We start from the raw sequence: 27,410 nt of genomic DNA on the forward strand, positions 1-27,410 counted from the left end.
CGAATCAGAAAAATCAACGAGTCATAGTTCAATCAGTCGGATCGGTCAGACCGGTGACGCAATAATTAATTTAAATAATATTATATACATATAATTAATATACATGAAAAATATCAAATTATTAATAATTTAGAAATGCATTTAAATAATCTAAAATTATAATGAAATCATTGAAAATGGACTAAAGTCTTATATATTTAAATTTATGTATGTTTAAAATATTTAATGATACTAAAAATTATCAATTCATTCAAATCAAAATATTGTTTTAAAAGATAGACCAGATATCGAAATAAGAAGGCTAAAGAGTCATGATTTTAACACCACAATATATGAAATTTTCAATGAGATAATACTATATGGTTGTAAATAGTCTAAAAATATATTAGGATATTTAAGGGGGCCAATTTTTATTTTCTTCTATTTTTTTTTTAAAATATTTGTATTTTTTCAGTCAGGCTAAAAAACCGTCCGGTTTTCTGAAAACCGTTCCGATTTCTGGTCCAGCTCTGATTTCCGACTTAATGACTGCTTAACTCTGGTCCAATATGACTCAACTATATGAACAGTTTTTTGATTCAAACCGAGCCGTTAACGAGTTCGGGTGACAGTTCAACTGGTTTGGTCTAGTTCTTTGATCATTAGACTTGTCCATGTTTTATTATTACTATTGTGTGGGTACGAATGCCGATTTGCGGACTGACCGCTAAGAATTTAGGTCCAGTTTAGTACAAGGTTTTGAAAATGAGGAATATGAATTGGGATTGTAGTTAAAAAAAATCATTAAAATATTCCTCTGGTCTTTAATATACTCCTCCGATCCTAAATATAAGACCCTTATACCAGTGTGTGTAAGGGTCTTGTATTTAGGATTGGAGGAATAAGACATATTTAACTAATTTGATTATATTAAGAAAGTTGGGTAAGTTAGTTAATTATAAAAAATATGACATGTTTTTTCAAAAACACCATAATCATCTTTCTTAATATTCTCCCTCCCTCACTTACTTGATTATGGTTAAGAGAGTTTCTATAAAGGTAATTTTTTAAAAAAATCGATAAATATGTCTTATATTTAGGACCAAAATTAACTTAACAATTAGGTCATATATTAAAGACCAGAAAAGTGGTATTTAGTGTAAGAAACTACTTAGTATATAAGATTAGACAAATCTTAATATTATATAGATGTGGGATTGAGGAATACTGCCTCCCCCATGATATTTCCCAACCTGACAATATGAATTTAGCCAATCTCATGTAACAAACAATCTGTCGCGATAAACACTTTTTTAATAGATTTTCTCAATTTTAATCTCAATCATTATTTCTAATTTTCAGTACTTTGTACCAAACACAACATTAGTGTCGTGGGAATTTTTCGTGATTAATAATTTAGGCAGGATATTTGTGTTATTACCACATTTTTGCAAAACAAGTGGCTGCATTTAAACCCAAAAAAAAAGAAGGGAAGAAAGACTGGCCACATCCACCCTTCAACACGGGCCGCCTTCCACATTCTCATGTCACTGGGACTCTGAAAGGATTTTTTTTTTTTCTATGCGTAAGAGTCTCCTTATGGAAGGTAATCATATTTGCGATACTATTAATTATTGAACATGGACAATTCTTTGATTGAGAACTCGAAAGGAAACTCTGTAAAAGAAAAATAAGGACAAAACGTTAATTAAGGCTGCGCAACAAGATTGTCTGGGACATTGAGCCCAGCCTTATCCTAGTTCAATGTTTAGTTTGAAAAACACAGTGGACCAGATTCTGGGGCCCAGTGCCCGGCCCGGTTCAGCCGAACTTGGTCTCATGACCGAGTCAGCCTCTTTTAATGCCCCTGCCCGGATGGAACACTAAAATAAGTAAATAACTGTTGCACGGTCTTTATTACCGTTGAGAATAATTTTTTTAAAAAAAAAGGGTCAAAACATGGTTTTAAATAAAACCAACGTGTTTCCAGACAAGTTTATTAAATTTCGAGTCAGTTTTTGAGAAAGAAAAAACTTGGGATTGCTTGCTTAATCACTTGCTTAAAAGTTAAAATGTATCCAGCAGACATATTTTTTTGTAATACTCAATACCAGAACTAATTTGTTCTTCATCAAACGCTCTAAATTATTTTTTTAGTAGTATGCACTCTCTAAAATTATTTTTGTGTAATTTTATTTTTAAATTATTTTTCTCAGCAATAATAAGTATCCTAAACTAAGATACTTAGTGTTATGAAAAAATATTTTAAAATATTAGATGCATTTAAAATTATTTTTAAAAAACACACATGCTTCAATTCGTTGGGAGCGTGACTATTTTCAGATATATTACATCCGGTTCTTGAACGAATTATGTTAATAACGAGATACTAGCACATGCACACGTTTTTTCCTCTATAAACCCTGTCTTTAATATAATTGCCTAATTTGAAGAAATTAAAAAAATTAGTTGAGTTAGTTATTTATAATAAATAAGTGCTATCTTTTGTAAAATATTCTTACTAATTATTTATACTAACTAAAACTATTATTTGATTGAACTTTTAATATATGTAACTATTGCGAGGACTATTTTAAAAAAAATAGATAAATATAAAAGATAAAATAAATTAAAATTTTATATTAAAAATTAAATTAAAAATCAAACTACTTTTTATATTAAGTACTGGAAGTAACATATCACAATTACCATATGGCTTTGAACAAATGTTAAAGATAAAATACATTAGGATTGGAAAGGGTTTAATTGCTCAAAGTCAAATGAAGCATGGATGGTTTTTCGCCAACTGAGCACGGAAGCAAATTTTGAATTTATTTTCCCGCTGTAAAGTTATAATCTTATACAGCGGAATCCTGCACCTCTTTTCCAACATCATCATCTTACTTCCTTCCTAACTGATCAACGGTTCAAAATTTATCTACACCGTCACATCTTACTTCTCCGTGCATTTATTTTGGCTTCCCCGTTTGCCCCCGGCTTTATTGCGTTGCCTTTGTTGTATGGCTCCTGTTGGTTGCCGCTCTGTTCTTTTTCCAACTTTGTACTGAGTTTCTGGCATTTCAAAAAAAAAAACAAGTCACCTTCTGAAGGTTACGGCCTTATGGACATGTTTGGCAAATGGTCAAAATTATGGTTTGAGTGAAAAATTTACCAAATAGGGGAAAAATCAACAAACTACAATTTTGGGCTCAAAATCAGATTTCAGAAGAAGTGAATCCGTTCTACTTCTGGCTCAAATTAGAGAGTATGATTGTGCTTATCAGAATAGGTCTCAACGGTAATATGACTTTAACACCCTTCAATTATTTTTCTATAAATATATTTAGTCTTATATTTTATAAATTTATATACGCATATATTAATTATTTATTAATTATATTATTTTATATATTATTAATTATGTTAGTAAAAAATATATTATTAACAATTTTATTCTTTCAAATTAAAATATATTATAAAATCTATCTTTTATGTAATTATCATATTAACTTATGTCATTTTTAGTAATTTGCATAGATAAAAAGTGTTTCTGATAATAACTATCCAAATATTCTCACTTTATTAGAATCACTTTTTTACAAATCTAGTCTCCCAAAATCTATTTTCCAGAAGCGATTCTCCAAATCATGGTTTGGTTTAATCCAAACACCTCTGATGTGCGATTATTTTTTGTTAGTTTTTTCAAATTTTTTTTACATAGCTTATTTGATTAATTTCAATAAATTTTTTATGGGATTAGGTGCTTAAATATCTCAAAAGTATCCAGGAATGAATATCCAGCATCTAAAAGTTTCTTTTGGCTCTTATATGCTTTCAAAGTTTTATTCTTGTAGCAAAGATACCTTACTGTTATCTGCTGTTAAATTTGACCGTTAAATTATACAATTTGATTGGTATCTTAATAGTCAAATTTAATGACAGATAACAGTTAAAAGCAAAAATACCACAAAATAAAACTTTTAGGATAAGAGCAAAAAAAAAAAAAAAAGCTGAACGTTCTTTTGTGGACATTTTCAAAATATTTTAGCACCTTATCTTTTTTTATTTCTCTAATCGTTATCCACTGATCTAATCTACATGGGATTTAAATTTAAATTTTGGAGAGATGAATGTAACACTTGAAAAACATTCTAATTATTTTTTGGCCCAAAAAAAAAGATTAAAGAGTTAAGATGCATTCAATACTTTAACATATTTTTTAGGTACATTTAACACTTTAAAATATTTTTCATGTACATCCAGTATCCTGAATATTTTTTTGTCTTGATATTGGATGCACAAAAAAATATTTCAAGGTTCTAGGAGCAGTTAAAAAAATATTTCAACATGTTGGATGCATAACAAAATATTTTAAAATACTAAATGCACCTAAAAATTTTTTTTGGGTGCTGGATACCCCTTATCCTACTAATATTTCGAAAAAACTAATGACTCGTGGTTTTTATGGTTCTGCTGGACGATGGAACTGGTTTATAATAATTAAATTAAAAATATTTCGTGTGTGTGTGAATAAAACTTTTATCAACTTATCAATGTAGGATGTCAAGCTGCTTATGGACCAAGCTTTTCAATCCTACTTGTTATGTGGCTGTTGTTAGTTATTAAATGTGTATGCACACTTGTAAATTCACTAATAAGCGCTTATATATTTTGTATAGACTCCTGTAACATAAATTATGATTTGTAAATTTTCATATAGATAGATATTATTTTATTATTTTTATCTGTTAAAATGCCTAATTGTGTTTGTTAATTTACATATAAAATATAAATATTTGTTCATTTGTTATTATTAGTTGTTAAGATACATATGCGCACGTCTAAAATTTACTCGTGATCTCGTTACAGTGAATATAAACAATACAATGTATGCAGAAGTCTATTCTAGCCATACATCTATTATCAAATGTAGGGTCGGAATAGTTATCAAGCGAACTAATGAATGTCTTTTAATGTTATCCACAACATCTAATATACATAATGAATCATTTAATTCATGTGCGTTTCCTTCAGCTTAGACGTAGATAACATTATTTTTAGTTTTAATTATAAGATCTCGTTTATAAATTATAAAGGGTTATTTAATCTGGAAGTCTTTATATTTTTAACCAATTTTGAATTAGGTCCTTATAGTTTTTTTTCTTTTTATCAGGTCCTTATACTTTCATCTATTTTTAATTAGATCCTCATATTTATTTTTCTTTTTATTAAGTCCTTATAATTTCACTAAAATTTTAATTAGGTCCATCTAGTTTTAATTTTTATTTATTAATTAAATATGAACTTAATTAAATAAATTAGTACTGAAATATAAAATATTAATAATTATAAATAAAAGATAAGTAATATAATTAATTAATTAAGGAAATTTTTTTAAAACAATTAATTTTTTTTGCTAAAAAAATAAAATTATTATAATAATTCATTATTTTTAGAATATTATTGTTTATAAACTAATATTACATAATATATACTATTTTATGTTTATAAAATAGTACTATTAGAATTTATAAAATAAAGAATAAAAAATTCAGGGACTTGCTTTAAAATAAGGTGATCTTATAAGGACTTGATAAAAAAGAAAAATAAATGCAAGGACCTAATTAAAAATAGGTGAAAGTATAAGGATCTGATAAAAGAAAAAAATTATAGGGACCTGATTCAAAATTGGTTGAAACTATAAGGACTTGCAGATTAATTATCCCAATTATAAATAAAGTACTACTTCCAGTTCTAATTACAAGAGCTAATTGACTAATTTGAGAAAACTATAAGAAGAAGTTAAGTTAGTTATTTGTAATAAATAGATGTTATCTTTTCTAAAATATCCTTATTAATCAAGTATATTTATCAGAACTATTATTGTTAGAAGGATTATATTGGAAAAGAATACATAAATATGAGAGACAAAGTGGATTAAGATGTTATATTTATAATCAAAATAAAAATCAAACAAGATTTTATATTAAAAACCGGAAGTAGTATTATAATTAGAATAAGAGGTAATACGTCAAATGCAAATGACAAGTTGAATATATTCAATACCTGTACAAATTTTTTCTACATCTCTCATTCATTTTCCTCCCGCTTTTGGAACATGTCCAAGACCGCGTTCTGGTTTTCATCTCCCCTCCCTAACACTAAAACGAATAAGCAGGGCAAGAGGAGCTGGAGCAAGACGCAATGGAGGCGTGAACCACATGGACACAGAATGCGATAGCGAAACGCACACAAGACACAATCCAGGCCCAATGGTGACGGGGGCAGAGCAAAACAAGAGGTGAGAGACATAAAAATTAGGGCAAAAAGTTTTTTTTTATTTTTTATAAAGGCGCAAAATCAGAGTATTTTTAATTTGGCAAAACACCATGCTTGGACTTCTTTTTAAAATAATTTGTCAAAATTATATGGACGGGTTACTTGTTGATTCTATTCATTACTTACCCCTGAAATGGTATGTAGACATCCACGGGCCCATTTTATTTTCGTAATTAAAGTTTTTTCTTGTTTTTACTTTCTATGATTCACAAGCAATATATCTTGTTAAATTGCATTGGCTGAGATAGAACACTAACGATGTCAGATTATATAATCCACTCTCTCTGTCCTTATATAAGATTTAATTAGGGAGTTAATATTGATTTTATATGTAATCTTCTGGTTCTTAATATATGACCTAATTGTTGAGTTGATTTTAGTAATAAATATAAGATCTATTTATTATATTTATGAATTTTTTTTCTAAATCACTCCTATTAATACTTCTTCAAGCATAATCAAGTAAAAGATGGATGAAGGATATTAAATAAGATGATTATGATGTTTTAGGAAAAACATGTTATATTTTTTATAATTAACTGACTTACCTAACTTCTTTAATTTAATCAAATTAGTTAAAAAGGCTTATATTAAGGGCATGAGGAGTAACATCTATTTCACATGCTCATCATTTTTTTTCCTTCAAATTAACCCTATTCATATTCTCTCAGCAAGGATTAAGTATAAGAAGGAGAGAGGGAATTAAGAAAAATGCTTAGAATATTTTAGAAAAAAACCTATCACATTAACTAATTTAACTAATATTTTAATCTATTTAGGGTGTGTTTGGATGACTTCAAACCGTGGTTTGGAAAAGTGATTCTGGAGAATAGATTCTGTGGAGAATAGATTCTGAGAAAAAGTGATTCTGAGAAGTGAGAGTGTTTGGATAGTTATTACCAGAAGTGCTTTTTACATGTGGAAATTACCAAAAAGGGTATAAGTTAATATGATAATTATATAAGGGATAGATTTTATGATTTATTTTGATTTGAAGAAATAAAATTGTTAATGAAATAATTTTTACTAACATAATTAATAATATATAAGATAATATAATTAATACATAATTAATATGTGTACATATATTTATAAAACATAATATTAAATATGTTTATAGAAAAATGATTTTTTTATAACAGAAAAATATTAATTTTGTTTAAAGATTGTAAACGTGAAATCCCATAACATTTTTTCACAACTACTTTTTGTAATAACATACTACATGTATAATAACCTCTGATGTTTAATACAATTAATTAATTAATTATTCAAGTAAGTAATAATTAGCTTGAGAATATAAGGCATAATATTAATAAGAGAAATATAAATAAAGAAGTGTCATAATCATTAAGATGATGCATCGATACAAAGCATTTGTAATAGGTTTTGTTTTTAACTACATATTACAATCTATGATAAAGGAAATAAATAAGACATGACTACTATCCTCGTATTGAATTAACAAGTTCGTCTCTTATGCTGTCACGAACCTGAGCCATGTAAGATGAAGATTGAATTGATGAATGTATACGTGAAAATCTAACCCCATCATCATCATCTTCTGCATAAGTACCTTCTTCTTCCAACTGAACGAATCCAGGATCAGTAATAGATGTCGTTCTAATAAAATTATGTATAGCCATCGTTGCACAAACGATTTTAACTTGTGTTTCAAAATCATAAGATGGCATGTTTTGTAAGATTGCGAACTTTTTTTTCCAAACTCCGAAAGTTCTTTCAATTGTACTCCTTAAACTTGAATGGAAATAATTAAAGATCTCATTGTCATTTTCAAACCCAGATGTCCTTCGAAAATCAGGCAAATGGTAACGCTCCCGTCTGTATGGGCCGAGATATCCATTCGGTGTTGGGTATCCAGCATCCACCAAATGGAAATAATTAAAGATCTCATTGTCATTTTCTTTGTTAAGCTAGTACCTTTTCTTTCCCCTTGTTGCACAAGTTCAATGCATAGGTCAATAAACACTTTCGTGGTTCGTAGGTCCCAGGAAGCTTTCACCGTATTCTTACCCATTATGCTATAGCACAATTACAACTTTTCAGTCATCACAGGTTAATCAACTCAAAATCAATTGAAATAACAAGTGTCATTGTTACCCAAATCAACTATGAATACCATATTAACATTTTTCTTTCCTTCATTTTTATTTGAAAAAAAAAAAAGAAATTCATTCTATGTTTTTATAACATGTAATTAATTTTTTTAATCCAACATAAAATGAAATTATGTTCCCATTCCTTTAATGACAAGAAAAAAAAATTAAATAAATTAAATTTGATTACCACAAATACAACATCCTATAATTTTGTTTAGAACAGGATTACAAAAAATAAAACATAAGGATTACAAATATATTTCTAAAAAAACTAGTCAAACTATATGAACCGAAAACTGATCCTCTGGCCCCGAAAGCAAAGACCATCCTTGAGAGTAGCACGATGTTTCGGTTTCAACAAAGGAAGCAAACCGAAATCAGATAAACCAAGCTACACAAATGAATCCATGAATGAAAATTAACCCACCACTGAAAGCAAAACGTCAGCCACAACTATCAATGAAGAAAAATCAGCACCAACCAAACACCTCAAGCCAGCACTGAAAAAAAAAATTCACTACAATCAGGCGACAAACCGTGATGCGACAAAAATTATAAATGTTGAACACTTTTGTTACCATGATTCAAACATTTAACACAAAGATTTGCATTTGGTATATTTGTGCATAAGATAAACATATCTCAGAACCAAAAAAAAAATCAGACATTATAAACCAACCGAAAATACCATATATCAGGCTCAAACCAACCGAATAATTTCTGTCATATGCCACGCATAAACCAACCTAATATTAATAAGCAAGATTACTAACATATTCAGATCAGAATTTATCCGAACGGACATTCAACGGGTCAAACTCTCATGGCAAGTTTCCAGCAAGCATCAACGACAAACGGCCGATTAAACAACATCTTCAAATCAGAATTTTTCCAGCAAGCATCAACGACAAACGGCCGATTAAACAACATCAATGTTCAAATCAGAATTTTTCCAGCAAGCATCAACGGCAAACGGCCGATTAAACAACATCAATGTTCAAATTAGAATTTTTCCATCAAGCATCAACGACAAACGATTCCTAAACCCAGCATCAACGATTCCGAACGGATAATTAACGGGTCAAACTCTCATGGCAAGTTCACGATTCCTAAACCCAGCAAGCATCAATGACAAACGATTTCTAAACCCAGCATCAACGATTTCGGTTTCATTGAAGGCAGAAGAAGACCCAGAACCAGAAGGTCCAGCTCGCAACACGCCGATTAATTTACAGAGCAAGAAACAAAGGCTATGGAGAAGAAGAAAATTGCGGATCTGAGCCACCTTACCTGAGCGACGGATCTGAGCCAGGGAACACCGACCACAGCCAAATGCTTCACACCGAACCTAAGCGCCAGAAATAGCTGCAATCTTCTTCAACCATGGAGCTGCGATTTCTCTCACCGGCGGCGACTTCTTCAAACCGTGGCTAGACAGCGACTTCTTCACCGGCGGCGACTGGTTCTGTGAAGGAGGAGACGAAGACCGTGGACTCGACTGTGAAGGATGGTGTTGCGTGGGGTGCGAGGACCGACGGGAGAACTGGAGAAGGCGTGAACGAGAGGAGTGAATTATTCAGAGCAATAATGGAGCCTTTGGTCATTTGTGGAGGGGCCCACCCGCTCCTTTCAGCAAATATCCGAAAAGCAGATAAGATGTGCTGCTGCCCAAACCATGGTTTCAACCGTTGAAACCATGGTTTTACCAGAACCTTGGTTTCCCAAATTTGCATGACCGTTTGGATGACATTTTGGCCAAACCTTGGTTTGGGCTTCCAAACCAAGGTTTTGAATGCAATCCAAACGGTGCCTTAGATTAATTAATTAAGAATTGTATTAAAGAGTGGAGCTGTGTTAATCTTTCTTTTCGTAAGAGGCTATATAACAAGTTACCGAGCCAAGCAAAAGGCAGGCATCCAAGTACAGTGAGGGCCACCTTATTTTATGGTCTAGCGAGAGGATGCGCCATCGTGATTCGCTGTTGAGGTATCTGTGCAGCAGATCAAAAAGAGGATTAGCAAGCGAATCCATTGATCCATTTATTTTCCAGGTGAATGGGGACCAAAATTGTTACCCTCTAATATGATTCACAACAGCACAATTTATATGTCGTTCTAAAATACTAATACTATCTCTAATTTTGAGTATAAAATTTTATTTATAATCTATAAATAAAATCTTATAATCAGGAGAGGAGGTAATATAATATATTGATCATTATTTTTTAAATACACTGTTATGTTATTTTATAGAACATGTTAACTCTTACGTACTCCCCCCCCCAAAAAAACCCCAATAAAGTTGCGTTTAGAAAGGGAGTGAGGATTTTAACGCATCAACGATTCTTCTTAATTTTTAGACTCCTCTTATCTTTAATATAAGATTCATTTAACTAATTTTATTATATTAAGAAAATTAGGTAAGTTAGTTAATTATAAGAAATGTGACACGTTTTTCTTAAAATACCATAATTATCTTTCTTAATATCCATTCTTTCTCTTCTACTTGATTATGGTTGAGGGAGTATCTATATGGGTAATTTTAAAAAAATTGATAAATATGAGAAATTTTTCCTATATTTAGGACCAAAACTAACTCAATAATTAGATCCTATATTAAGGACCAGAAGAGTGCAAATGTGCAAAGAAAAGGGTTGGCAAAAAAAGATACTCTTTTGATCCTAAATATAAGTGTGTAAAAGTCTTATATTTAGGATCAGGGGAGTACAAAGAAAACAGCGGGAATAACATATAATACATGTTTTTTTTCCATTTAAACATGAATATGAAACATAATGCTCCACTAGTATTTAATAAAGGACCTAATTATTGAATTGATTTTGGTCCTAAATATAAGACATATTTATCAATTTTTTTTCTAAATTATACTTATGGATACTCCATCAACCATAATCAAGTAGATAAATGAGATAAAATATTAAGAAAGATGATTATGATGTTTTAGAAAAAAACATGTCATATTTCTTATAATTAACTAATTTACTTAAATTCTTAATCTAATCAAATTAATTAAACAAATATTATATTAAAAATCGGAGGAGTAGTTTAACCAAGAGAGCACACATTTATGTATAAATTTAATATACATATTTTAGAAGAAGCGACACATGATTTTTATATAACAATAAATAAATAATTAATTATTTTTTTAAATTTTCCATAAACTAATGAAATAGTAACTCATATTTTGGAGTACAAGGATTGTTAAGACAGTCCGATCAACCATTTAAAGGGTGTTTGGGTTTAATAAAAATTATTATTTTTTATAAAAAATTAAGATAAACTCCTTTATAACACTCTATAAAAACACTTTGATTCCATCCAAACGTCCTTTTAGTTATAGATTTGTTTTCGCATTTTTGGAAGTCCACGTGGCAGTTCGTCGTTCAATCCTGCGATATACCCAGGTGTAACTTAGAAGTTAGAACCCTTGTGAGCTTTTTCTACTTTGTCAGGATGGGGGGGAAGAGAGAGAGAAAGAGGGGAGCTTCGTCGTAATGAGTCAGAGCTCGGAGATCTGAAACATGTAACTCCGTGTTTTCCATCGATTTCACTCCCTCTCCATGCGCTAAATCCATGAGACATTTGAAAAAAATCTAACTCTGCCTCCGCATCCAAAACACGATCCCCATCCTTCGCTCTTGTTGAATTTTCCGGTGAAATCCAACCTCTTCCCTTCAAGATGGCTACCCCGGAAAGTTCTATTCAGCTCAGATTAAGAAGGTCGCCGAGGTTCACTCCAATTGACGCATTCTCTGTCTCTGCCTCGCCGAACTCCTCGAAGCTCAGTGTGATGGACCGGAATACCCCCGGAAAGCTCCCAAAGCAGGTGCGGTTAACGCGTGCAAATGGCCTGAGGAGATCTCCGAGGATCAATCCGGACAATGCAGCTGTTCATACAGGCTTAGACCGTGAGGATTCGGGCTCATCCGGTAAAATGAGCTCCGCGAAGGCTCTGAGCCGTTTGGGAAAGCCTCGGTGGACGAAGTCTGATGAGAAGCTTTTGAGACGGTCTCCGAGATTTTCAGCGCCGGCGATTATTTTTGGCCCTGAAAATCACGCAACTAAATCTAACTATGACATTCTTGAGGTGTGTCACTCTAAAATCTAAATTAAAGATTTTGTTTTTTTTTTCCTATGCTATTTCTCTTATTTTCCTCTTTTCTTCTCGGGTCATTTTCCCTGTTCTATTTATGGAAATTTGGCCTTTCTTTTCATTTTTTTCATAACGTGATTTTTATTTATTATATTATTATATTTTTAATGATAATTGGTTATCCGATTCTGTTTAAAAAGACAATGTCTGTTTACTGATATAACAGGCAGTATGCCTCACGCAGAAAAGCTATCGTTGTGTCGGATTGCCTTTTTCGGACCATGAAACAAAAACTGGGCCTTAAAAAAAAAAAAAAACCCCTCTTTATGTAAAAAGTACACTCTAAAAAGAACAATCCTATCCAGAGTCTGCTGGGTCACACTATCAGCGTTGTGTTCTGTGTCTGTGTCACTCTGCCAATGACTTACTAATGAAGTTTCTTTGTTTTCTACTATTTTTTTTTCCCTCCTCTCTGTCAGTGTTGTTTTACCTGACTCCTACGTTGTCAATCAGAAGTGCTTCGGCCGTTGCTTCAATTTCCGAGTTTTAATGATAACTTAGTTGCGTAGTATGCATTATTTTTACTTGCCCATCCATTATAATGTGATCACCCAATTTAGAGCTCTGTTTTCCTTCACATTTCTGCGTTGACAGATCTTTATTTTGATTCACATTTCATACTCAATATTCTGTGTATTGATTCTTGAGTAATGCAGTGGCAAAGATGTAGAGGTCAAGATTTACAATTGAAGTGAGTGAAAACTGGAAAGCATGTTTGGCAGTTCACTTTTCTGTTCTAACATGCTGTTTGTTTTAATTCTAGACCAATTAATCCTTCATGTTCTTGCAGTGGTGGCCTGTCAGACCTAAAAACAATTGCAATGGGGGAAAGGTTGTTGAGGAGATCTCCAAGACTCTCATCAACGCAATCTGAATGTGAAAAATTATGCCCAAATATATCATCACAGGAGTTGTTGAAGTCCCCTGAAACTGAAAAGGGCTACCTTGAAGATGTGTTAAGCAATAAATCCAGTTTCCATTTAGTTTCCTGCAGCAAGAAGGGTAATAAGGGGAACGTATCTCTTAAACATGATCATTTAAATTGCTCTGGTGCAAAGGACTTGCGGAAGTCCCCCAGACTTAGTCAACTAACAAGACAGGGTAGTGAGGCATCTATGGAAAACCTTGATAGGAAAATGTTGCGTGGGCTGACCTTTAGAAGATCTCCAAGACTTTCATCTTCTAGTGAGGAACAAACCTTGAACACCATTCTGCAACAACAGGAAACCTCAAAAGTAGTTCAGCAAAAAAAGAGAAGCTTAAGTGCAAAATGTGCTTCTATCAAATTGTCTAATTCACCAAATGAACAGCATTCAAAAGCTGCTACCACCTCAGGGGAAACTAGTCTGACTCCTAGTATTCCCAATAAAAATTGCATGAGCTGGTTTTCAGAGTCAACCACGCCCACATCTGATGATGTAAATTGCATGACAAATTGTGACTCACTTGCCTTGCCTGAGTTAGGTGAAAACCCGTGGAGAAAAAAATTGAGGTCCTCCGCTTCTTTAACAATTAAAGGTGACGATGACTGTAGCATTGCTTCCTTCATTGGTGATCCAATACCTGATGATGAAGCTCTCAAACTATGGGGATGGCGCTATGAATTGAAGGTAGTTGACATGGTTCTTTTAATATGATTCGCCTACCATCAGAATCAGAAAAATACTCCCTTTTGTTATATGTCATTTCCCCACATATATCTCTTCTCTTCTATACTAGATCGACAACATACTATCGCATTTTATTTATTTATTTTTGGGCGAAACAAAATATTGCAATTTAATTTCTGTTAAGTTATAGATGCGTTGTTTTTATATATTTTGTGCTGAATGTGTCACTTGCAGGATAAAGGATTTAAAGGTAAAACAACCAAAATAAAGTGAGTATTAATCAATTCACTAACTCTCCTCTGTAGTGCTTTTTTTGCCGACTCAGATTTTAACTTCTTTTCTGTATCTGTTTCTTTTGATGTTGATGATTCCATAGTGAGGATGGAGAAGATGAGACCATCATCAATGTAGAACGCCATTATGCCCAGGCTAGAATTGGGAATTGCGTTTATAGTCTTGGTGATTGTGCATTCATAAAAGTAAGTGTGTCCTTCTGAAAATTGGGCATTCCCCTTTTTCATCTTTCTCCTTTCGTTCTTGTTGCATTTGATAGGTAAAATCGATTTTGTGGTTTGGCCTGATTAGCCACAACTTGAATAGACAAGTCCTAAGTATTAGTCTTAGTTGCTTTAGCGAACTCTACATCACTCGCAATTTTCCGTTCCCTCATTCATATACGATTTATACCTCTTTTATTTGTCACCGTAAATGAAGTGGCTTCGCATCCTTATATATGAATTCGCTTTTCCAGTTTTCCCTAACTACATATTTGTTCCTTGACTTTATCTTGTGCAACCAGCAACCCATCACTTGATTCTTTAATTGAGGCTACTGTACTATATATATTTTAAATTCTCGTTAATTTATCGCCACATCAAAACCGTTTAACCATGTTTCTTGGATGTGACATTTCACATCTTCTAAATTTACGTCTTTAATTGTAATAGTTCTGTTATTGAAGACAATTAATCCTTTTTTAACTATATTTTTCCTTTATTTGCTTTAGTTGGGAGATTATTGTGATTGCAGTCAGCCAACAGCCCTTCCTGGGTTTTTGGTTGAAGAACGCAGTTACTGATTTATAGTATGACTTCTGGGAGCTAGTCGTGGCCTCATCCTGTTGGTTTTCAATTTACTTACCAAAGAATATTATTTATGCGCTGGACGAGTGATTTATGGCAAAAAATTCCTGGCTCAAAGGTGACCATTCAGTTGTTTCAAGGAGGAGTTGAGACATTGATTTGAAATATTTTGGATAAATAATATACTTTATGTTCCAATATAATGAATGCATCAACAATATTGGCGAGTTCCCTTTTCAATTTAAATGTCACAGAAGAGCATAGTTAATTATAATTGCTACTCATGAGAAATTAGTGCAACTGACTATCTCTAGTCACAGTTAATCTTTAGTAAGTACATTGTGTTTTGTTGCCTGTCATCTTTACTTTCAAGGGATAAGTTAGGTATGGTGGTTAACTAACCAAACCATATGGGGCATGAAAGTGAACAAAAAATAAGTTATTTCCTACGGGCCTAGAATCAGAGCAAATCATACTTATATTTGAAGTGATACTTACAGGGTGAAGGTGAAAAAAACCATGTTGGCAAGATTGTTGAATTTTTCCAGACAACAAATGGAGAAAATTATTTCCGAGTCCAATGGTTTTACAGAATTGAAGATACCGTAAGTTTGTCTTGGTATTGACTTGGCTGTGCCATAATGATCCTAATAATTTGCTGATTTTATGTGATATTCAGGTTGTCCAAGGCCAAGGTGGTTTCCATGACGAGAGACGCTTATTCTATTCATCAGTAATGAATGATAACTTGATAGATTGCCTTGTTGCAAAAGTCAATGTTACATACGTTAAACCCAGGGTATGGAAAATCTTTTTAAGATTTTTTTCATTCAATTTTTTATGATCCCATGACTTGGCATAATGGTACTAAACGTTTTTTATGTCATTTATGTAGGTTGGTTTGAAGTTGACTTCTGTTTTACCATTTGACTTCTATTATGATATGGAGTATTGCGTGGATTACTCCACATTTCGATCCCTATCAACAGGTGAGTCGTGAATGAGGCTAGGATGCTACTGGTATTTTACCCTCTTGAAGTAAGGCCTAATTGTAATTTTAGCAATTTAACTGTGGCGTATAACAAAATACCCCTTATTTGTTGAAAAGAAAAACCGAAAATGTTAACTTCTAACGTTGTTGGACATTATAAGATCGTGTGAGGTGAGCAGCTCATGCTCTCTTATTTCTGCAATTGCTCCTCTCGTCCCCTGAGTTGGCGTGTGAAAGAAGAGTCAAATCCCTAATTCCCTACATCCTAAGTTCAATACGCCAAAACATGGGATCAAATTACAAGGTCAAAAACACAATACAAGCATAACATCCCAACAGATTAGTTGAAAATTTAAAACATAATTATCCAATCATAATAGAAATATAAGATGATAAAAACTTGACAAGATAACGTCTTCCAGAATAAATTAAAACTAGTATTAGAAAAAGCTATTTAATGATAATGACAGAAGAGTTGCTGAATATCGCATGTAACGAGGCATTTTCTTTTAACCCCCTTGTCAGGGTTTTGATTTGTGTGTGTGTGTGTGTGTGTTAAATACGTCTTATGCTTTGTCTAAGCACCATATGGATATTGCTTCAGACAGTGATGCAAAGTGTGGTGAGGTACCATCAGCTGTTGCTCGTGAGACTCTCACAAAATTGACCTCTGCTACTGACAAGAGTAATATATCTAGTTCTGAGTCAGACAAGGAAGAATTAGCATTACTAGATCTTTTCTCTGGTTGTGGTGGTATGTCAACTGGATTGTGCTTGGGTGCCAAAGTTTCTTCAGTTAACCTTGTGACGGTACTGTACATGAAATTTTGATCTCTGACGTATTTCTTCGTGTCTGTGAACTCGACAATGTACATTACTTACTGAATCGATCTTTTTGTTCCTTTTGCCAGAAATGGGCTGTTGACAGTGATGGTTCTGCCTGTGAAAGCTTGAAATTAAATCATCCAGAAACACACGTAGGAAAAAACTATCCCCCCCTACGTTGAGGATAATTTTATGTTAGCCTATAATTGCAATATTTATTCATTATATAGGTGAGAAATGAATCTGCTGAGGAGTTTCTGGAACTATTAAAGGAATGGGAAAAGCTATGCAAACGGTATAAGGTCAATGATGCCGAAAGAACAGTTTTATTACGATCAACGAGATCAGAAGAAAAGATGCAAAGGGACTCTCAAGCTGATAGTATTCCTCCTGATGAGTTAGAAGTTTCCAGGCTTGTTGATATATGCTATGGTGATCCAAGTGAAACAGGAAAGAGGGGCCTGTATTTTAAGGTAGTCAATTCAGTGTCAGCTTGAGGATATATCTTTTGCTCCACTTATAAAATACTTTTCCTGAAATGATTCAGTAGATCTATTTGTTCAACCTCTGTTAAAGAAATAATTCACCACAAAGCCTTTGTCTGGGCCTCCAGTTCTGTCAAGTTCACACAGATATGCATGAAAATTTCCTCAAAATGATCAAATAGATACTGATTAAAGTAGGCAACAAAGACATGCAACCTAAAGTAGTTTATTCTCTGCTCATAGGATTCTTTTTGCGTTGCCAATCTTCTTGAATACTCTATGCCACTATTGAAAAGAATTATTCTCATGAAAATATTAAATATGTGGTGCTAAATAATATATGCCACTATTTAATAAATAATATCTAAATACATATGATTATTAGTTTTAAACTATCTTGCGTAACAGATAAGTTATGAAATGGTGTTCAATGTATATTAACTAACAGCTTTGGAAAGTGTCTACATCCTCTCACAGCAATTATTGGGAGAAAAACCAGTGCATACGAGCAAAAATGCTGGTGGTTTTCTGCTTGGTCGAGCTCAGTTTTCTGTTTGAAAAACCACTGTCAAAGCCACAAGCAAAGCCACTGGAAAACTGGGCCAGCTTCAACTCGGTTTTCTGTTTGAACCAGTTGGTTTTGTCGGCCTTGAGCAATTACAAGGCATCATGATAGAATTATGCGGCATGACTGAACTGGATTACTGGACCATGGCTTGGTTCCCGGTCCAGTAGATCAGATCGTTTGTCTCTGAGCAAAATGTTTGAATCATGTTCCGATTCACTGTCAGTTGCAATTACATTTTCTTGATTATTTCATAGGTACGCTGGAGGGGTTACAGCCCTAGTGAAGATACATGGGAACCCATGGAAGGCTTGAGGTATTTCCCTTTTATTCAATTGATTATTTTTTTTATGACATATCACTACTTATTGAATTTGTATTCCTAGAAATTGTCAGGAGAGCATAAAGGATTTTGTGAGAAAGGGAATGGGATTGAAAATTTTGCCACTTCCTGTAAGTAGTATCATGAAGCATGAAGCTGTGATATTAGCCAGAGGTGTCTCTGCTTTTCAAGTAGAATTCTTAATTTTTAAAAAATATATTGCAGGGTGCTGTTGATGTTATTTGTGGGGGTCCTCCTTGTCAAGGAATCAGTGGATATAACCGCTTTAGAAATGCTACATCACCGTTGGATGATGAAAGAAATCATCAGATAGTAGTCTTCATGGACATAGTAGAATTCTTGAAGCCAAAGTATGTATTGATGGAGAATGTTTCCGATTTACTGAAATTTGACAACGGTTCACTTGGAAGATATGCATTAAGTCGCTTGGTACATATGAATTATCAAGCAAGACTTGGATTAGTTGCTGCCGGATGTTATGGTCTTCCCCAATTTCGATTGCGTGTTTTTCTGTGGGGTGCTCATCCTAGTGAGGTCAGTTCCTTCCCTCCCCAATGCGCCCCCCCCCCAAAAAAAAAAAAAAATTGGGAAGGGGAGTCAATTATTTCATTTAACCATAATATAAACATCTGCCTACAAGTTTGTACCTAACCTACATGGTAATTGATTATTAATCTGACGTCAACAGAGCTTATATGTCTTTTTACCCTCCCTTTTTCCTCTTGAGGCTTTTGTAAAGAAATAGAAAATTATCTGAATGAGAGTTTTTCATTTGCCTAGACATTGTATCATGTGTTTATACTAATCACTTGCATATATTTTAACCTAGCTGTCACAACCCATTATTACAATTCACAAGTGCCATCACTCTCCCTCAGGTTGAAGATTTTTCAAATTTTATCTTGTAAAAAGATTAAAAATGATGAGGTCGCAATGCAAGATCTTCAGCAACTAACACTTTCTCTAATACGTTCTTAGTAGATGAACAGCTCCCATATTTTATTTTGCGTGCTTTCAAGAAGCAGCCCCCTTAACATTCTCCAAATCGCTATCCATGGCCATGTTACACAGCCTCAGGAGTTCTTCAAACTACTTCCCTTATGTGGCCTTTTGACTTTTTCCTCACCGGTTTCCACCATGTGGGTTACAACCACGACAAACACCATAACACAATAAAGCTAGGTTTGGCTCTTAAGCAACTACGGCAAATGTATGATGACTCCAAATTTAAACCCACAAAAGTTTTTTTTTTTTTTTTTAATTTTCCTTGTCCAGCTTTTTCAACTGGCATTTCTCTTCTGAGTAGCTGCCCATATTCTCTATTAAGTGCATCTTGGCACCATTCTACCAAACTTGCATCCTGTCTCTAGTTATTCTACCTTCGATATTTTATGCATGAGCAAACTTGCTTCTCTCACTGGTTCTCTATTCTCTAGCAGGTTTTACCCCAATTTCCATTGCCAACACATGAAGTTATTGTTAAATATTGGCCTCCACCAGAATTTGAGGTATAGAACATTATTCTCAAAAGAACTGAGAAATGTTGTCTACTATGTTCAATTATTTTTTCACTTTATGTGCAGCGCAATACTGTTGCTTTGGATGAAGGCCAACCTCGTGAGCTCGAAAAAGCTATTGTTATTCAAGATGCCATCTCTGATCTTCCAGCTGTACTCTTCATCCCCTCTTTTCTTTTTCTTTTTTCCTGTCCAGCAACTTGCAGTGAATTTAATGTTATAGGTTCATAGGTCACATACTGTGAAAATAGTGAAGAACTGCCCTACCAGAATCCTCCGGCAACCGAATTTCAAAGATATATAAGGTCATCTAAATATGGTAATACTACCTTCCTTTTGATTACAAATTGGAACTAATCAAGAAACAGTATTTTATCATGTAACTTAGCTTGCCCCTACCATCTTTGCTGAACCTGTGTTGTGTAACTAAGAATGTGTCCTTGCAAATAAACAATCAAAGCATTCCTAGGCAGTGGGGCTCTATAGATACTTTAACAAATTCAATTAGCTGATTGTAGAGCAATACAACCCGAATTTGGAGATCTGCTTTCTCGATAGTTAGTGACGCCACCTTGTTGGACTGGTGGAGTTAATATGTTGATTTAATTGATTGTATTTAAGTGAAAAAAAGCAACATATTTAGCTGTTTAATTGTGAAGCTAAATGTTACTTTGCCTATATCCTGCATCTATTTTTAAGTTCCCAGACAGTCACTTCATGTACTTTTTTACTTGAAGATTTTATTCTTATTTGATATCTTCTGCTTTTCATCTTTGAATAGAGATGACTGGGTCGACATTAGATAGAAGATCAGATAAAACGCCTTTGCTTTATGATCACCGATGCTGCCATATGGATGAAGATAACTACTTGCGTGTTTGTCAAATTCCAAAAGTTAAGGTCGGGCAATATGGACAAAATGTTCTCTTAAACTTTTTGCTTATTTCCTCTTTACCCTCGAACACACACACACATTTGGCCAATTCCTCTTTACCCTTGAGTTTACTTTTACTGTAGGGGGCAAATTTCCGTGATCTACCTGGTGTAGTGGTGGGAGCTGATAATGTGGCTAGGAGGGACCCAAATGAGAAGCCTGTGCTCTTACCATCTGGAAAGCCATTGGTAAATCTTTGGTTGCCTTCATTTGGAGGGGATTGCGTTCATATTATTTAGCTGCGTTGACAGAATGAATACTTATTCTGGGCCAAGAAAAGTAACATAATGCCGTCATTGCTTTTACAGGATTTAAACCGTGCTTAAACCTGAGAATTTGGTTGAAAATTTGTTGAAGCCATAGGGATTGGGAAAATCCCTTTTAAATCTCTTCGAAATACACAAATTCCAAATTGGTCCCCTAAATTTAGCAAATCCCAAATCAATTCGTGGGACCAATTTGAAATTGTGTGAATGCCGTTATTAAGTGGGAAAAATTCATGTTCAAGTTTCTATTTCTTGCTAAAATCGAATTAGATTGACTTGGTCTTATCTTGCTCTCTTGCTTTGATTTTTCTGCTTAGGTCCCAGATTTTTGCTTCACTTTCGAACAAGGGAAATCTAAGAGGTGTGCTGTTTTTCATTTAATGGCCTTGTAAAGTTATTTATTTATTTTTTTGTGTGTCTTATTTAAACCTTTAATCAATATTCATTTTACATGTAGGCCATTTTCACGATTGTGGTGGGATGAGACCATTTCCACTGTCCTGACCTGCCCACATTATCGTGCCCAGGTTTTTGCTTCGCTCTTCGATTTCAGATATAACTAACGCAGATTTCTTATAGCTTTTTCTTTTAAACATTTGTAGACAATATTACATCCTGAACAAGATCGAGTGCTTTCTTTAAGAGAATGTGCAAGGTTACAAGGTTTTCCTGATTACTATCAGTTCTGTGGGACTGTTAACAAGAGGTATGAAACTATGATTTTGATAAATACCGTATAATTGAACGCGTGCTCTTTTATCAGTTACTTGATATATCGTAAATAGACCAAGTTCTAAATTACAAAGTCAAGCATGAAAAAAAAATCATCGTAAACATATCAGATATTAAGCATATCATGCTTGGATCTACCTTAATATCCTTGGTCAACTTGTGTTTATAGAGTCATGTTGAAATGTTATTTCCTGCCCTTGGAAAGTTAATAAAGTGAATAGATATTGTTCTGAAATAACTAAAAAGAATCCTTTTCCACTGTTAAAAATTTTGTTCAGGTACTGTCAAGTCGGAAATGCAGTTGCCATTCCGGTGGCAAGGGCTTTGGGATTTGCCCTGGGGATGGCACACAGAAAGCTCAGCGGAGATGAACCGCTTCTCACTCTCCCGCCCAAGTTCTCTCTCTCAAATTATATTCAGTTGAAAAATAGTCAGAAATCAGGCAACACTGATAAGCATTCATCCTAATTCATTTTCACTGATGTTAAAACTTTTCTAACCTATTCATTTAAACCCTTTTTCCTTCTAGAGCTGCCTTGGCAAGTGCACTTTTAGCGGGAAAAAGTTTGACAACATTCTCTTCACTTGTACTGCACCTGAGGCATTAGCATTTTTTTAATTGTTTTTCATCATATCGGATGTTGTAATATATTGGATCCTTCTTTCATTAATGATGTTACTTGTTCTTGCATATCAAATTCTGCACAATTATGACGAAAGACCATAAAGTTTGAGCTGAATTTAAAATGACCCAAAGAACTCAATATGTACCACCTTAGCATAATGCTCGCCCTTAGTGGTGTTAGTTATCGGGTCCTATCCTGCTTGACCTTTATGTGGAGAAAAAAAAAATATTTCTTTAGTCTTAAAAATAAGACTCATTTTTTAATGAAAATATATTATAAAATGGGTCATATATTTAGAATCAAATGAGTAACAAGAAGGCAAAAGAATAAAGCCTAATAAACTATTTATTTATTGTACCCTCTTTTCTTTAGAGTTCTCTCAATACTTTTTCTTTCTCTGTAGTCAACTGTCATTGCAATTAGTAAACTGTTGTTCCTCTCTACTCCCTCTACTTTTGCTATGTTATTGTGTTTCTCTCTTCTCACTCTTTATGGTTTATTCATATAAAAGTTTTTGCGTTGGATTTGAAACTAGAGCTTCCTCTTCCTCTTCTTCCTCCTGAGTTGACCCGCCCTGTCCTTCCTCTTATTTAAAGACTCCCGTCCAAACAATTAAATATCTATTTTACACGGTTGGATGTTTGATATCTTTGAATTCCGTGATGGTTGGTGATTTGCACTTGAGATTAGGATAGCTGTGGAAGCTACGATTCTTTCGGCTAGTTTTCACAAGATGTAGTAATCACTTGAACAGTAAGAGACTAATCTTTTTGAGATACTGTTAGATGCTGTTGTGGGGATCCCTTCTAACAATGTTTTTTTTATATACATTGCTCCAAAAATCGAACTCAGAACATGATGTTTAAGGTACTCAAATCCCTTCTACTTGAACCAACACTTGTTAGTCAGTGTGAATTATGTGACTAGAGAAACACTGATTGGAGTGCTTGTCCCAAAGAAATATCACTGCTTATGGTTCATCATCTGCCCATTCCTTTCTCATCCTTGCTTTCTCCTTGGAGGCGGAACTCCAAGATAGTAGTTCTGTCTGGTAGTTACTCGTGTGTGGCGTGATGAGTGGCATTTTCGATGGTTGACATATTTAATTTTCTTAATTAATGTTTCCAACAAAGTATTCAAACATAAAAGCCGCTCATCGTTGCTTCTCTTGCGACGCGGGTTGGAGGGAAAACGTGGTTTTGCTGTTTGTATGTTTGTTTGGCAGCGGCTGCTTTTTTTTTATTATTATCTCTGTTTTTTTTTTATAGGCACTGGTATCCTCTCATTAAAAACAATTATATATTTATACAAAAAAAAATAATTATATTTGAGAAACTGTCAAATATTATTTATGGATATCTTTTCTAGTAAAAATTTGAATTGGAGTTCACCACGTATGAGACTAATTATTTCTGTTAGATCCCATTTTTATTGGTGCAGTTGTCTTAAACAAGGTTTAGACCATAAAAAATAGACGTAGGCCCATTATATTTTTAATTCTAGCCCAAATCATTTAGGCCCCACTCCTTCTTTCGGCCCATCTTAGTTGGCCTGGACATCGGATCATTCCTCTGGCAAAAACTCGAATATCGGATAATTAAAATCATTTTGTGCCCTATTCCGTTATTTTCAGCCCATTTGCATGTGGGATTTATAGGGTTGGTTGTCACGTCTCTCGGCCTCGCTCTCGCTCGTCGTCTTTCCTTTTTCCTCTGTTGTATGCGAAGCCTCAGTAGGCAGAGTGACGGCAAGAGAGACGTTTTTGGTAAGATTCTTCCTGTGATGTCGTCGTTCTTTTCCCCTTTCTCTCGGTCTGCTGTGGATTAGTGCCTCGTCTTGCCCTTTCTTCTTTGTTCTGTCACTCTTCATATTTTCTCTCCTTATTTGTTACTTTGATTCAGTGCATGAGAAGAACTTGCGTGTGATTGTCAGTGTTTGTCAAATTTTTTTTAAAATATTTTAGGGGCAATTCACCCTAATTTTTTTGGTCGTGACCTGTGACTGTGATTTTATTTGTTATTGGATAAACTGACCTGGTCTTAATCTAGGAACTTCGGTCTGTTAGGCTTTGGTTCTATACTTGCGTGATGATGCACGAATTCATAAATTCTGTTTATCATTCCTTTTGCTGATAGTGGATGGTTCCTTGAGTTATTTTGTTTTATGATTTGAAATGTCTGTGTGCTCTTCTATTCTTATCGGGTATGCTGCAAGATGCCTCAATGTTTCAATCGCGAAAAAAGGTCATGTTGCCTTGCAAATCATCATGCAGAATATCTCGATTATGACACGTGAAGTAATCTTAACATATGTTTTCATGATCAGAATTAATTACTGTTAATTTCTTTATTTGGTACATTCATTTTTTTTTTTTGGTTCCGAAATCAGGACTGCGGTGGACTGCTCTTTCAAGAGTTTTTGTGTTGACCTACTATTCAGAGAAAAAGATGGACAGAAGATTACCAGCGGATTCAATCCCTATTTTCAACGAAGGTATAGCTCTGGTTCTCCATCGCTGGTCAGCTCTCCGTATGGCTGTCGAGAACGAATGGGGAGGCCGAGAGTCCCGCCAGAAGGCTGAAAGACTTGGCAGCGATCTGCTTTTCTGGTTCACCCAATCTAAAGGTTGTCTTCTCTTTCTATTGGAACACATAAAGCTTTCGTATTATCAAAAGCAGAATCCTGGTGTATATGGTAACGCTCAAATTATTAAGATTTGGTACAACCTGTTGATAACTAAGCAATATCAAGAGATTGAGTTGTAGAATCTTATACCCCCACACATGTTGTTTTGAAAGTTAGATTGAAGTTGTTTATGGTTTGATTAAGAGAGGAGTGATAATCTAGAAAAGGCATCTTTTAATATTTTGGATGTGGTATTCACTCTGGAATTTAGTTACTGATTTTAATAGCTTTTGTTCCCCAGGGCCTCTGTATATTGATGACTTGGAAGAGAAGCTCGATGAAGGTATGGTTTCTCTCAACATGGAGGTTGAGGATGGCAGTATCGAAGAGGTACTTTCGTGTTAAAGTTGCTTTCAGATTTTCATATCAGTAATTGTTTGTTGTCGTAATCTGTCACAACTAGTGAGCATCTTGGCATCAACTAATTTTTATTTTAGTATATCGCCAACATTTGAATGCGGAAACACACTTGTGCTGACAGAGCTTTGGTTCTATTCCTGTTTACAATAGATCGTGCCCCTTTGAGAATGAGTCTCATAATAAACTTCGTGGATTTTGCATGAATATTCGTAAAACCTATATTGGCCTATTGGGTTGTTAGAACCCTTCTTTATTAGAGTTTATTACTTATTAATAATCAATACCATGTTATGTCTAACTGCATTTTTAGGAAGGCTCAAATTCTGATTTTTAGTTTCACGTCAAGTTCATGAGTGTTTTATTTACATTGGCCATGCCTGCGGAAACTCTTCTATTTAAATGGGCTATTAATTGAACTTGAATTATGGCTAAGATGCCTACTGATGTCGTCTTTTGTCAATACATTTGATCTGACTAGTTTAATTCACTCACATGCGTTGGTGGCATGCAATAGCTGTCCCCAACGCCCCCTTTCTGTCTCTTATCCCATCATTTTCATGTTGATGATTTTGCAGGTAGCTGAGAAACTGATGATTTTGCATGAAGAATGTCTTGAAGGTAATTTTAGGTCCATTGAGATTCTAAGGGAAGCCCATCTTAAACAAGCTGCTCACCCTCGTGCAATGCAGGTACACATGGTATCGGGGTTTTTAACAGAATTATTGAGTTTTATAATCATATTGCTTATAAAGTATATGTATTTGCTGGGATGCATATAACAAATATAGCTTCTACAACTTAAGCTTGATGCCTGATGGAGTATGTTGGGAGGGAGGAACAAAGAGTTATCATTTGACATGGTGCTTGAATTTGGCGTGTGCTATTCATAAAAAGATGACAGGATATTGTGGCGTAACACGATATTTGTTTGTAGTTGGGCTGAAAGTTAAAAGATGCGGCCTTTACTAATATGTAAGAACTAAGAAACTCTTTTGTGATTTAGAGCTGGCATGTCATACTGTTTAATTTAAATATGAAAATGCAGGAATTGTCTTGCATAACCGGATGAAACTAATGATCTTATTGCACGGGGAAGGAAAAATTAGGAAACAAAGGAAACAAATGGCATTTGCTCTCCCCGTTGTGAAAGATTTATATTCATGGGCGTGCTTATTCTCATAATCTGATTCCTAATGTACAGCTTTTTGTCGGTTGCCGTTTGTGTTTTTGGACTATGTTCAAGATCGTGCACACAATGTCTTTGGTTATCATACATAATATGTGAACAGAAACAGTCTGATTATATCTGCTTGATTTTGATGAATGTTACAAAGTTTTGACATACTTGCCTTGTTAGGCTGTGAATAATGATGAGGACTCTGAAGATGATGATGATGATGAAGAAGACAGAGCAAGGGATAATTCTAATATGGCGGTAGAAATGCAAATGCCAGTTAAGGAGTCCATACCCAAGGCTGCAGCTGAAGCAGGAGACGATGGATGGACTGTAGTCTCAAATAGACGGAATAAGGGTAGAAATTAGAGGGCAATAGGGGAATTCATTTAAAGATCCATTAAATCGTATGTATAGACTTTAGTTTTTGTTTCGTTTTGTTTGTTTGGATTTTTTTCGTAAACTACATGTGTTGCGCCTTTGCTGTTTGAGCAGGTCAAACTTTATATTTCATGAATCACTGGCGATGTTGATATCGTTGGACCTTAAAATGAAATCAATTTTAACTTGTAAATTACCATGAAAAATAATGCTTAAAAAA

At 34.0% G+C, this 27,410-nt stretch overlaps 2 protein-coding genes and 1 long non-coding RNA gene across 6 annotated transcripts; 2 read left to right on the plus strand and 1 right to left on the minus strand.

The window, feature by feature from the left end:
* The first annotated feature begins 563 nt into the window (after positions 1-563).
* LOC114714154 (DNA (cytosine-5)-methyltransferase CMT2) lies at positions 564-22,655 on the plus strand. Of its 4 annotated transcripts, XM_028898860.1 has the most exons (24): positions 564-568; positions 12,361-12,548; positions 13,271-13,305; positions 13,405-14,224; positions 14,459-14,493; positions 14,601-14,703; positions 15,807-15,911; positions 15,986-16,105; positions 16,202-16,295; positions 16,902-17,107; positions 17,209-17,274; positions 17,353-17,595; positions 18,430-18,488; positions 18,559-18,625; positions 18,720-19,049; positions 19,955-20,023; positions 20,099-20,185; positions 20,264-20,351; positions 20,814-20,932; positions 21,050-21,154; positions 21,550-21,593; positions 21,690-21,759; positions 21,835-21,938; positions 22,243-22,655. In XM_028898860.1, exons 2-24 carry the CDS (start codon positions 12,396-12,398, stop codon positions 22,430-22,432), a joined length of 3,312 nt encoding a protein of 1,103 aa, XP_028754693.1. In that variant the 5' UTR covers positions 564-568; positions 12,361-12,395; the 3' UTR covers positions 22,433-22,655. The 4 variants fall into 4 exon arrangements, with proteins under 4 accessions (XP_028754693.1, XP_028754692.1, XP_028754695.1 ...); XM_028898859.1 differs by lacking the exon at positions 564-568 and having other exon boundaries at positions 12,002-12,548; XM_028898861.1 differs by lacking the exons at positions 564-568; positions 13,271-13,305 and having other exon boundaries at positions 12,233-12,548.
* On the minus strand, positions 5,802-27,409 carry LOC114714158 (uncharacterized). Its single transcript, XR_003737412.1, has 3 exons — positions 27,277-27,409; positions 18,114-18,124; positions 5,802-5,814 (listed from the first exon to the last, which is right to left on the minus strand). It is a non-coding gene; the product is annotated as an uncharacterized LOC114714158 (long non-coding RNA).
* Positions 24,257-27,272, plus strand: LOC114714157 (pre-rRNA-processing protein TSR2 homolog). The gene is made up of 5 exons (XM_028898863.1): positions 24,257-24,355; positions 24,979-25,215; positions 25,517-25,605; positions 26,211-26,324; positions 26,993-27,272. The coding sequence occupies exons 1-5, from the start codon at positions 24,310-24,312 to the stop codon at positions 27,176-27,178; spliced, it is 672 nt and encodes a 223-aa protein (XP_028754696.1). The 5' UTR covers positions 24,257-24,309; the 3' UTR covers positions 27,179-27,272.
* Position 27,410: the final 1 nt, after the last annotated feature.

The sequence above is a fragment of the Neltuma alba genome, unplaced genomic scaffold (assembly GCF_004799145.2).
Source record: "Neltuma alba isolate B1F8T4 unplaced genomic scaffold, ASM479914v2 tig00011487_pilon, whole genome shotgun sequence".
Classification (NCBI taxonomy): domain Eukaryota; kingdom Viridiplantae; phylum Streptophyta; class Magnoliopsida; order Fabales; family Fabaceae; genus Neltuma; species Neltuma alba.